Genomic DNA, 12363 nt, shown 5'->3' with positions numbered 1-12363 from the left:
TATAGTCTCATCATCAAACTCAAGTTGTTTAGTGTTCAGAGAGAGGTTATAGAATAGAAGACATGGTTTCCAGATGATGTTTCAGATCTAAACATAATTCCGGGATAGAATTGTAAGTCTTTAAGTTAGGAATGATGGTAGAATACTTCATCTAATTGATAAACATGATGGACTAGATGTTAATTGTCACAGCTAATACTCTATAATTTACATTATTATCATGGCTTTGTTCCATTTATCTCTGAGAGAAGAGGTTTTTTAATTGGACACAAAAGGTGAGATGCAGGGGGTGGTTCTGATGCTATGATGGGGAATCTGTGAGTGAACTCTGAAGGTCCTGTTTACCAACTGGTTCTTGATATATCAATAAAGATGCCAGCTAGCCAGCTCCCACTCTGCCATCCAGCTGCTGTAGGCCCCCCAGCCTGCAGTTCATATCTAGTGTCAGGAGCCCCTGACTGCCTCCATGCTGGCTGGAGTGCCCTACCCCCCAGAAGCAGAAGCAGATGCTGGGGGAGCGTCTGTTCCCACTTATCCAAACAATGTATTCAAACCAAGAAAGAAGCTGCCCAGAGGTGGGCACTGTTGCTGCTGATGCATCTTAGAGAAGAAATAACAGTCTAAAGCCAAATAAACCCTCATGGCATCCAGCTAACATCTGAAGATGTTCTAGTTTGTCTGTGGACCTCCACACCAAGAACCAAGTTGCAAATTCAATAGATCATTTTGTATCAGAAGGTCAATTATGAAGCACCTAGAAAATTTCAATTATAAGAATATATTCTCTGGGTTCTGCCATGACCCAGTTGATAACTTTTTTTTCTATTGTGGGTTCTGTTTGTCTCCCCATGCCAAAAACTGGTTTTGATGTACCCAAGACTTAAGTTTCTCAATAAAGGAAATAATCTCTCTCTCTCTCTCTCTCTCTCTCTCTCTATATATATATATATATATATATATATATATATATATATATATATAAAGATGCTAGCTAATGGCCAGTGTGTTTGGCTGAAGAGGCAGGACTTCCAGTTTTTTTGCAGGGAGGCTAACAGAGCCAGGGCAGGACAAAAGATTTGCATTGCGTGGGGGGTAGGTTGTGGAGGAGCCATCAGCCATGTGAGATCTCAAGAAGAATGGCCATTGGTTGCTTCCCCAATTGAACCTGGGGTAGCAGGTGAGATATTAGAAACATAATTAAGCTGAGGGCAGATTAAGGGGGCTGAACAAAGAGAAGGTAACTGAGCAACTGAAGTTGAGGGCAGGTTTAGGGTGCTGAGCTGGGAGTGAAGTCAAGGAAGCATTAGAAGTACCCAGCAATTGAGTCAATAAGGAAGGCTGACAGTAAACTACTGTGTGTGTGTGTGTGTGTGTGTGTGTATGTGTTTCATCTGCAGAGCTGAGGGAACCTGGGTGGGGCTGGTAGTGCAGTCCACTCAGAGCTTAACGCTGGGTAGCAAAATCCCCATTCTACAGATTGTTCTACTTAAAACTGAGCAAAACTCCTCCAGGTGTGTGCTCCATTTTTGCCTGTTACTTAATTCCATATGTCCTCAAATTGTCTACCAAGAATCACATCTGATACCAGTTTGCCAGAGCTACCCAGGTACCATATTCATTGTGTCCTCTTTATGCTACAAGTGATAGTGATCAAAGTCACCAGAAAAAGAGCACTTGAGAGAAGCCTTTTACTGATCTCAATGCAAAAAATTCTTTATGGGGCTGGAGAGAGGTCTTAGTGGGTCATAGTGCTTGGTGTACTATCTTTCTTTTTCTTTTTTCTTTTTTAAAAGATTTATTTATTATATTTATATGAGTACACTGTAGCTGTGTTTAGACACACCAGAAGAGGGTATCAGATCCTATTACAGATGGTTGTGAGTCACCATGTGGTTGCTGGAAATTGAACTCAGGACATTTGGAAGAGCAGTCAGTGCTCTTAACTGCTGAGCCATCTCTCCAGCCTGTGCTTGCTGCTCTTGTAGTGGACCCTGGTTCCTTTCCCAGCACCCACATAACTGGACACACATCCGGTAGTTCCACTTCACCTGCTTCTAACGCAACCTACTGACTCTGTGAGCACCAGGCACACTTGAGATGCACATAAGCACATGCAGGCCAAACATGCTTCCACACTGAACAAGAATGAATCTCTGAAGAGGATCCTTCATCTGTTATTGGGTGTATAGGGTGGGCACACGTGTGAGTACAGTCAAGTGGGAACCTGTGTGCCCTGTCATGGCTCACACGTGGAGGTCACAGGATGGTGGTCAGGTCTTTTCTCACCCTCATGTGGGTCCATGATCAAACTCAGGTTGTCAGGCTTGGTGGCTAATGCTTTTTATCTATGTAATCATGATGTCACCTCTTGTTTTGATGTTGATATTTCCCCCTCCCTACTTCTTTCTTTCTTTCTTTCTTTCTTTCTTTCTTTCTTTCTTTCTTTCTTTCTTTCTTTCTTTCTCTCTCTCTCTCTCTCTCTCTTCCTTTCCTTCTTTCATTTCCCTTTTTCTTTTTTCTTTCTGAGTGAGGAGCCCACTACAGAGGTGGCCTGGACTGGATGCATAGACCAGGCTGGACTAAAAACAGACAGAGATCCTGTGTTCCACCATTGCTGGTATTAAAGATGTGTGCTGTGTTTCTCAGGATCCAGAGTTTGAGACAGGGTTCACGTAGCTCAGGCTGACCTTGAACTCACTATGTAGCTAAGGACGGCTTGAGTTCATGATCCTCCTGCCTCTACCTTCTGAGAAGTTATGGTTATGGTTACGGTTATGGTTAAGGTTGGTGTTGTTAGGGTTAGAGTTAGGGTTAGCGTTAGGGTGAGGGTTATGGTTAGTGTTAGGGTTATGGTGATGGCTAGTGTTAGGATTGTTAGGATTGTGTTAGGTTAGCATTAGGGGTAGAGTTCTTTGGGTTCGGGTTATGACTATGGTTAGGATCATTAGGGTTTGGTTATTGATATGATTAGTGTACAGTTTAGGTCTTTTGTTTTGTTTTGGTTTTTTTTTGGTGACAGGGTTTCTCTGTGTAGCCCTGGCTGTTCTTGAACTCACTCTGTAGACCAGGCTGTCCTCAAACTCAGAAATCCGCCTGCCTCTGCCTCTGGACTGCTGGGTAAAGGCATGCGCTGCCACTGCCCAGCCCCAAGGTCATGTTTTTATACAAGCAATCATCTCTGGCTCCTTTATTAATTCCAACCGTCAATGCAACTGGCTTGACTTTGATGCCCTGTGAGAGATACAATGCACATCTCATCCAGGTTTTCTGAGTGTCCTCTAAGGCTCTCTGACCTGCTCCTGGTCATTGTCTTCACCTGTCATCCACTTTGGAAGCCATAGGCTGGGGACTCTGGAGGAGATAAGGTTTGTTTACATCCAGGCGCCTGGAGTCCAAGGTCCCTGGCAGGTTCCTGCTGAATCTGTGATCTGGGTGCTAGGTTTGGGCTGAGCTGCGCACAGGGCAGGAATTTTGGTAGAAACTACATGTTTCAGGAAGACATACCTTTCCCTCATCTTAGTAGTTACTGGAGCTAGACCTAGGCCATGACACTATCTCTATTTGGAGATGTGACAGGAGTTGATATAACTCTGTTTTGTGCAGACATGAGCTGCTCCTGATGCTTAAAATGGATTCAATAAAATTGTGTTGTCTTTTTTTGTATCATCTTTTAACATTCTATAAAGTGTAGGTCTGAGAAGTCCCTCCATTGGACAAGGTGTGTAGTGGTGGGATAGGGGCGTGGTTGGGGTGGTGAGGTGAACCTTCACCTCTTCCTGACAGAACAGCACATTCAGAAGGACCATGCGCCAGGGTCACATTACTGTAGCTTTCAGTTTCCGTGGCTGAAACTCCAATTGCTCTGTTGGCTCAAAGGGCGCTGCTTGAATGGGCAGTGACTCTGTTCCTGTTCCTGCCATCTCCTCTGCTGCTGTCTCTGTTGTCCTCATGGTGGACACTGTGCCTGCCCTGTCTCCACAGCTGCTCTCTCTGTAGTCATCGTGGTCTCTGGAGAGGCTGTGACAACTTGAGTCAGGCTGCACTTCTGTCTGCTGCCCTAGAAACCATGATCATGGACCTGAGGCAACCCAAGGCTGGCACTGAGGCGAGCAGAGCTTAGAGCTGTGAGAGCCTCTTGGAGAGGGGATGAAGTGTGAGAGGCGGATTTGGGATCTGCTGGGTCCCCTTGGCCCTGAGCTGCTCCTGATGAAGTCACAGCCTTTCAAAGCTGGGAGCAAAAGAAGCAGGTAGGTGGGTATTGAAGACAGCTGGGGCCTGCAGAAGGAGCAGAGAGGAGATTATGCTGAGTGAGCTTCAGCAGGTCACCTCCCTGGTGTCTGAGCCTGGAGGCAGCTCAGAGCTCCCTATGTTTGTCCTTCTCAGGCCTTTGGCTCCCTCCCCACCTCCTCTCCTTCCAAACAGCAGGTGGTTTGGGAAGAAAAGTGTTTTCTTCTTCTCTCTCTCTTCCCCCCACTCTCTTTGGCCTGCTAACTCAGGCCTGCCCTGAGCCCTCCCCTGCCCAACACCCAACTGCCCCAGTCAGCCTGCATGTTCTGGCCTCTCTCCTGTTCTTTTCAATTCTGTGTACACTCAGCTTGGTCATTATCAACAGAGACTATGAGAATAAACCTGTGCTGTTGGGCATGTGTGTATGGCACATGCTGAGTCTGGGTATATCCTGGAACCATGGTAGGGCTGGTCTGGGACAGAAGCATACACAATCTCCAAAGCCAATAGCTAGGATAAGGCATTTGTGATGGGCCTGTCAGCATTCTTGGAGACTTGTATGTCTTTGAAGATGCTGGTAAGGGGCTGGTCACTGTTGTGGAGCCATAGAATACAGGGTCCAGTCTATTCCCAAGGAAGAGTCATAGGCTCCATGTCTTGGGGTCACAGGCACTTTGTGCATAACGGGGAGTTGGAGTCATGGTGTCTACACTGGGTTCTCCTCAAGGCTCTGAGAAAGGAAGGGCCTATAATTCTGAGTAGAGTTTGGCTGCCCCTGAGCTGGGGCTGAGGTGGGAAGGAAAGGAATAGCTTTCACGAAGTGACTTGTGTGTCCCCAGCTGCCCAGTCTGCTCAGGGTTGAGAGGAGACTAGGCCGGGCTGTTTGTCAGAGTTGGGTTGTGTGGAGTCTTCACCCTGTGAGCATGGATGTGTTTCGGTCCTGTGGGCTGATCTGCTCTGAGCAATGCTGTCTCTGATGAGGGGTCCAAGATCTGGGTGGAACTTGCCTCTTACCTCCTGTTGCAGGCTGTTGATCTGCCTCTCCTGTTTTTCTCTTCAGTTCTGCTGGACATGGAAAATCACGGAAAGCCGTCTCTGCTCTTCCATGTCTCCTGTCTGTTTGTCCTTACACAGCTGCTTAGCTGGGTGACCACACGTGAGTCTGTCCTGGTCTGTCTTCCCATGTCTCCCTACAGTGGGTTTGAGCTGCCAGGTTCTCTGTAGGTCAGATGTGCAGGAGACCCATAGAAATCTGGCATACAAGATTTCCCCATCTTTCCATTTTCATTGTGTGAGTAATAAAAATATCTGGTGACAATGCATGCATCAGCCTTTGAGAGGCTGCCACTGGAATATCGTGAGTCCTTGGCCAGTCTGAGCTTCATAGCCAGACCCTACCTGGGGAGCATAGTTGGGATAGCCTTTGACTGACAGTGTGCCTGGGGTGTGAGGAGCTCCGGAGGCCAGAGCTGGCTGCAGCAGAATGACTCAGGGAGAGAGAGGCAGGAACTGTGGTGGGGAGGACTGAGTTGGGAGCAGTCCTGGGGGCCTGGTGATCCCTGGTGGGAAAAGCAGAGTCAGGACTGAGCCTTGAGCAGAGCAGGGACAGGATTTCACTCCATGTTAGGGTCACAGAGGTGGGGTTGGGTGACAGCAGACAGGTGTCCTGGTCTGTCCAGTGGCAGCAGTGTGCTAGACACAAGTGGAGCAGTGCAGAGTGACAAGGAGCTCTTGGGGCCACAGTGCCTGTGGCAAAGTCCTCCAGTTTAGAGGGCCAAGGGTTCCCAGAGTGAGCAGACAATCTTCCTTCTTTATCAAGAAGTGATCGGGCTCCTGGAATCAGGTGGCTTTTTCAGAGAGGTATCCTTTGGCTGTGTATGTTTTATTTAATGTGTTTGGGCATTTCCCCGAATGTATGTCTGTGTAACAAACACCTGTATTCCTGATGGCCTCAGAATCCAGAAGCGAGTTACAGGTAGTCATGTTCTATCCTGTGGGTGCTGGGAATTGAACCTGCATCCTCTAGAGGAATCCCCTGTATCTTAGTTGTTCTGCCATCTCTTCAGCCTCAGCTCTCTGTTTTAATATTCATATTATTCAGTGGATGAAGAAATTGGCTGACAACATAATTTAGGATTGGGTGTTGGAACTTCCTTGGGCCTTGTACGAAACCAGCCAGTTACACCCGTGTCTCCCAAGGTGTGGCCATATAATTGATTGTGTGAGCATCTGTAGTGATCTTTATAGATTTATGATCTTGAACCCACCCAAACATACTAAGGCTAGAGCTCTCAGTGAAGATTAAGTTTCCTGAAATTCTCTGGTGACCAGGTACATGCAAGCTGGAGAAAGAATACACAAGGGATTCCTTCATGGAAGGGTCTGTGGTCAGGGACACTGGCAGAAGAGTGGTTTTTTGTTGTTGTTTAGCTTTTGTTTTGTTTTGTTTTACATCATCTATGGGGTGCACTGCTCTGTCCAAAGGTAACTTGAACATTAGTGCATTAGTTAGTCATGCATGCCTAATGCACGGTGCACAGAGCAACCCCATCTATCCCTTGCTTTCTGCTGGGATGTTATTCCCCTTCAGAGTGTGTTCTCTGCATCCTCCTGAGTCTCTCCAGCCTCTCACTGCTACTCCTGTGTCCACAGAGGAGTTCCAGGTCTTTGGTCCCTCAGACCCCATTGTGGCTGCACCAGGTGGGGAAGCCATCCTTCCCTGCTCCGTGATTTCAGCCATGAATGTGGAGAACATGGATGAGTTGAGGTGGTTCCGCAGCAGATTCTCAGAAGCAGTGCTTGTCTATCGGGACCAAGAGGAACAGAAGGAAGGACAGATGCCTGGGTATTCACAGCGCACCTCTCTGGTGAAGGACCAGTTCCATCAAGGCACAGCTGCTGTGAAGATCCAAAATGTCCAGGCATCAGATAGTGGGATATACATCTGCCACTTCAAACAGGGAGTGTTCTATGAAGAGGCCATCTTGGAACTGAAGGTGGCAGGTTGGTTAACTGATCCCTGTTCTAAAAACCTTGAGTGACCCTTGTGTGGGAGGAAACTGAGGGTTCATGTCACTCAGCCCCTTATATTCTTTTATGTTTTGAGAGAAGTTCTCATGTTTGCCAGACTGTCCTTTAGCTTGCTGTGCAGTGCTGGGCTCACAGGGGTGCTCTCATCTCTCATTTTTATCTCTACTCATTTCTAGTTTTCCATTTTGAGATGAGAAATGGGTAGTGAATTTCTACATAGATAATTAAGCTCAAATTTTATAGGTGGATCCCCTAAAATGTGCTGTGTCCAGTTCTGTGGGTTAGGGATCCTGTCGGTGTTATGAAAATACCAGCGGTTGGAATGTATAGTTTAGAGAGGTCAGCAGGAAAGTCACTGAGTGTTAGTGAGCATTCAGTGAGAAAAGGCGGTCAATGCTAAAGGTAAGTGATGGAGGGGATGGAAGGAAGGATGCTTAAAGTCTGTCTTCCTTGAGAGGAGAGCTGGGTGTGGGCCTGCCATGAGGGTCACAGCTGTGTGGATAATGGACAGATGGAGTGCTGGTTCCCACCTCAGGCTCCTGTGTTCAACTTCCTTCAGGTTCCTCAGGATCTTGTGGTTGACAAAGGAGTGGTCTGTTCCCCACAGTGTGCTCTCCTATCTTTCCTGTCAGGCAATAGGGGCCCAACCTAGTCCCAATGCAGGAACACCTTTCCCCTTCAATTCCCATCTGTCCTGTGAAAGGTTCCCATGAGTCACATAGTTGCTCCTGGGGTACCTCAACCAAAAGTGGGTTCTAGGGTGTTCACATCTGTTCTCCTGCAGCGATGGGCTCTGTCCCTGAAGTGCACATCAAAGGTCCAGAAGATGGTGGAGTGTGTGTTGTGTGCATCACCTCAGGGTGGTACCCGGAGCCTCAGGTGCATTGGAAAGACTCCAGAGGAGAGAATTTCACAGCATTCTCCTCAGAGACCCACACTAAAGATGTTGAAGGACTGTTCAGCACAGAGACCTCGCTGGTTGTGAGAGACAGCTCTGTGAGGAATGTGACCTGCTCCATCTTCAATCCTATCTTGGGTCAGGAGAAAGCCATGACCATATTCATCCCAGGTGAGAGCTGTCCATCACTTCTACAGAGCCCGGGAAGTGTGTGGCCTTTCTTGAGTATGGTAGGCTGTCTCTCCTCAGGGTCACTCATTACTGGCTCTCTGCCTGGGCCACAGAGCCCTTCTTCCCCCAGGCCTCTCCCTGGAAGCCAGCTTTTCTTGTGACCCTGACCATGATGGGACTACTAGTCTTAGGGACAAGCTATCTTCTCATAAGGGAACGTTCTGCAAGGCTGAAGGTGCAGCAGGAAACGGTGAATTTTCAGCACGAGATGGATGAGTTACAGAAGACAAAGGAGGATGCTCTGAAGACTATTGGTAAGTCACCATAGCAGTGAAGGACAGGTTCAGAGGCTCCAGGAGGCCCCAGTGTTCTGGGGTCAGAGTAGGTGGAAAACAAAATCCAGAGAGGACAGCTGGAGTCTGTTAGGTCAGATGGCCTGTAGTCCAGAGAATCAGGAACTCAAACTGTGTTTCCTTTCTTCCTCTCAAGTGTACAGACTCTCTCTCCTCCCTGTTTTTCAGGCCCACTCCGGGAGGAGCTTGGTGAGTCCTGCTTTTCCTCCTGAGCCCTCTGATCCCCTCAGGAGCCCAGTAGCTCTCTTGACTCCTGTGTGTTGCTTTTCAGCTCGAAGGAAGGCAGCTTACATGGCAGGTGAGTGACTGCCCCAGTGTCCCATGGTTCCACGTGTGTTCTCTCCTTGATTCTTGGCATTGTGGGAACCTCTTCTGGGGAGTGAAATGGAAGGGTCGGGAAGGTGGAAGCCTGGTGTTTAGACTTCTTCAGATCTCTGCCCAGAGCTGAAAAATGTATGACTCCTGGATATGTCCTTGTTCTGAGCCTTTATTTAACCAATTCCTGATGCATTTATTGCTGACTTTGGGCTGCTGTAGCTCTAGAGTATGGTCTGTGCCTGGAAGCAGACATGAGTATGAACATTTCATTAAAGAAAGTTGTCTTGGTTAGGTTTCTACTGCTGTGGTAAATACCACAAGCACAAGCCTCTTGGGGAGGAGAGGGTTTAGTCTTCTTACACATTTTTACCCCACAGTCTATTGTTGAGGAAAGCCAGGGCAGGAACTCACAGCTGGGGCCTGGAGCAGGAACTGAAGCAGAAACTACAGAGGAAGGCTGCTTACTTGCTTCCTTCCAATGGCTTGTTCACGCTACTTGATTCACTCCAGGACTGCCTGCCTAGGGTTGGAACTGCCCACAGTGGGCAGCTCCTTTCACATCAATCATTAATCAAGAAAATGCCACATAGCTGTGCCTACAGCCATTTTCAAGAGATATTTTCTCAATCGAGGGTCTTTCCTCTCAGATAACTTTAGCCTTTGTCTAAATGAGATCCTATGGGGTCTGTTCCTCTAACTCGGGAAGGTTTTGATCAGGTGATGGGCAGAGGCCTGGGCTGCTGACCTCCATGGGAGGAGGATGGTAAGCTAGGTGTTGCTGGCATAGTGATGCCTGGCTTTGGAGATATTTTACCTAAGGAATTCTGGACACTACAACCACGAATTCACTTCATGTCCAAAATTTCTGATGTCAAATGTTTTCTGACAATTGTGGAATAACTTTATTATTTTCTAAGATATTCTCCCATTTACCAAGGTTTGGTTGTTAGCTATTTTTTTTTTCTGTATCATTTTAGAAGTAGATGCAGCTATTGCACAACTATAGCTGTGCACCACAGAACAGGGGCAGTGGGGGAACTTACCCTACAACGCCATCTTTCTCATCTGCGGTCCAGGGAATTTCCCAGAATACTCTGGTGCCTCTGAATCTTGCAGGGGCCAGCTCCTCAGGGTCCTCTCTCCTTGTAGGCAAAGCATCACTTTTAGAATGGAAGGATGAAGGTTAGCTTTGAGTGGGGCTATTCTGATTGGGTTCTCACCAGAGTGTGTTCATTTTCAGCTTGGAAGAAGGCCCAGCTCTATGCAGGTATGTGACTCCTATAGACTTCTCCCTTCTGGGCAGAGCACTATCTTAGCTAGAGTTTCTCCTGCTGGGATAAAACCCAAGCCCGAAGCATTTCCTCAAGGAGAAAAGTGTTTACTTGACTCACACTCCCAGCCCATGTTCACAGCAAGTCAGGTCAGGAACTCAAGCAGGCAGGAACCTGGAGGCAGGAGCTGTGGCAGAAGCCATGGAGGATGCTGCTTGGCAGATTGCTTCCGGTGGCTTACGGATTACTTCCGGTGGCTTGCTCAGTTTCTTTTCTCCTATATCCTACAACCATCTACCAATGATAACTGTGCTCACATGGGCTGGGTCCTCCCACATCAAATCACCAGTCAAGAAAATGTCCCACAGACTTGCCTACAGGCTGGTGGTATGGAACCATTTTCCCTATTCAGGTTCCTTGTTCCGAGATGACCCTACCTTGTGTCAAGATGACATAAAAGCCAGCAGGAAGTAGTTGTCATCCTCTTGAGCTGTCAGAAACTGTGACTACCCAATGGAGACCTGCACAGGACAGGGCCCATTAGTATTCTGCCATGCACTAGAGTGGGATTATGAGGCTACTCTCCCATGGGATTACAGAGAATTACTGGTTCCTGGGAAAGAAGAAGCAAAGGGCTCTCCCTATCCCTTTCCAAAGGTGTGTTTGGTGAGTGTGAGCATGTGTGCTTGTGTATGTATGTGACATGCAGGTGTGTACTATTGTGTATGAATGTGTGTGTATGTATGTGCATGTATAGTATTTGTGTGATCGAGTGTGTATGACAGGTTCATTGTCCCACACCTCCCAGGTCTGTGTTGCTGAGTCCCCCCGTTGACTGGGCGGGTGTAGGCTGTGAAACTGCTCACATGGTCTGTGCTTCTCTTTAGATTGGCGCAAGGAGCACTTCGAGGCCTGTGAGTGTCTCTGCGTTTCTTAAGGACACCCCTCCTGTCCTTCCCACGGCTCTCGTCCCTCCTTCAGTTCTCTACCCAGGTGGTGACATCTTCAGTGGTGTGGGTGGCAGAAGTGACCTTCCTCTGCTTGCAAGTCATGTTCTTGAGCTACAAGGCTCTTCTATGAGGGACTTATCCTGTTAGATGATGTTTGGATGCTCTGAGATGGGGGGTGGGCAGCTGTAGCCTTTTCTGGGTACTGGACAGGACCTCTTGTAATTGGTAATTCTCTCTACAGGGACTTTCACTCTGGATCCAGCCTCTGCCCACCCCATCCTTGCCATCTCCCTGGATAGGCTGAGTGTGAGCCGGAAGGATTCCACTCTGTGCTTGGATGACCTCTTCTGTGTGTTAGGCATCAAAGGCATCTCTTCTGGAAGACATTACTGGGAGGTGAAGCTAAGGAATGGTGACAGCAGCAAGTGGACTCTGGGGGTCTGTAGGGAAGGTGTGGACAGGAAAGGCTGTTTCTCAGAGTGTCCACATAAGGGGTTTTGGACTGTGGGGAGGTCTAGTAGTGGATATTTGGCTTATATTGACACTGGGGCAGCTTTATTATCTGTCAGGCAAGCACCGCAGAGTGTGGGGGTGTTTGTGGACTACACTGAAGGTGACATCTCCTTCTATAACATGAGTGACATGTCCCCCATGTTCTCCTTCCATGAGGCTTCCTTCTCTGGGACTCTTTTTCCATACTTCAGGCTTAAGTCTGGAAATGTCTCAATGATTATCAACTCCATGCCATGTGTGTTTGAGGGGAGGGAGGGAGAAGATGGAAGGAGAGGAAGGAAAAGAAGTAGGAAGGGGAGGAAGGGGAGGAGGGCAAAGAAGGGGAAGAAGTTAGTTTTGCTTCCTTTGGAGGAGTCTCTGAGTCCTGCAGGGGAGGGCCTGGTTCCAGGCTCTTGTGTTGTAGACTCTCTCCCAGGGGAAGTCTCTCCATTCCTTCAGCATGCCAGGAACTCTCCGTTCCCATAGTGTAGACCACCGCCTAAGTTGTCAGTGTGGCTCCTTGTGGGAGTGTAGAAGCCACAGGCCAAAGCCCGCATGGGTCCTGGAAGGGTCTGGAGCCTTGACCCCCTGCTCTTCAGTCTGACTCTGAGGCTGAGGCTGAGGCTGAGGAGGCTGAGGCTGAGGCTGAGGCT

The 12363-nt window shown here is 48.1% G+C and overlaps 1 protein-coding gene across 1 annotated transcript; it reads left to right on the top strand.

Moving 5' to 3' along the window:
* Positions 1 to 5298: 5298 nt before the first annotated feature.
* On the top strand, positions 5299 to 12065 carry LOC110284179 (butyrophilin subfamily 3 member A2-like). Its single transcript, XM_029471616.1, is given in 9 exon segments — positions 5299 to 5383; positions 6880 to 7230; positions 8042 to 8326; positions 8440 to 8640; positions 8918 to 8977; positions 10238 to 10264; positions 11156 to 11182; positions 11460 to 12022; positions 12024 to 12065. Coding segments are annotated over 9 exon segments (1641 nt in total).
* Positions 12066 to 12363: the final 298 nt, after the last annotated feature.

This window comes from Mus caroli, chromosome 17, assembly GCF_900094665.2.
Source record: "Mus caroli chromosome 17, CAROLI_EIJ_v1.1, whole genome shotgun sequence".
NCBI classification, from domain to species: domain Eukaryota; kingdom Metazoa; phylum Chordata; class Mammalia; order Rodentia; family Muridae; genus Mus; species Mus caroli.
This window is presented reverse-complemented; position numbering and strand designations above follow the sequence as displayed.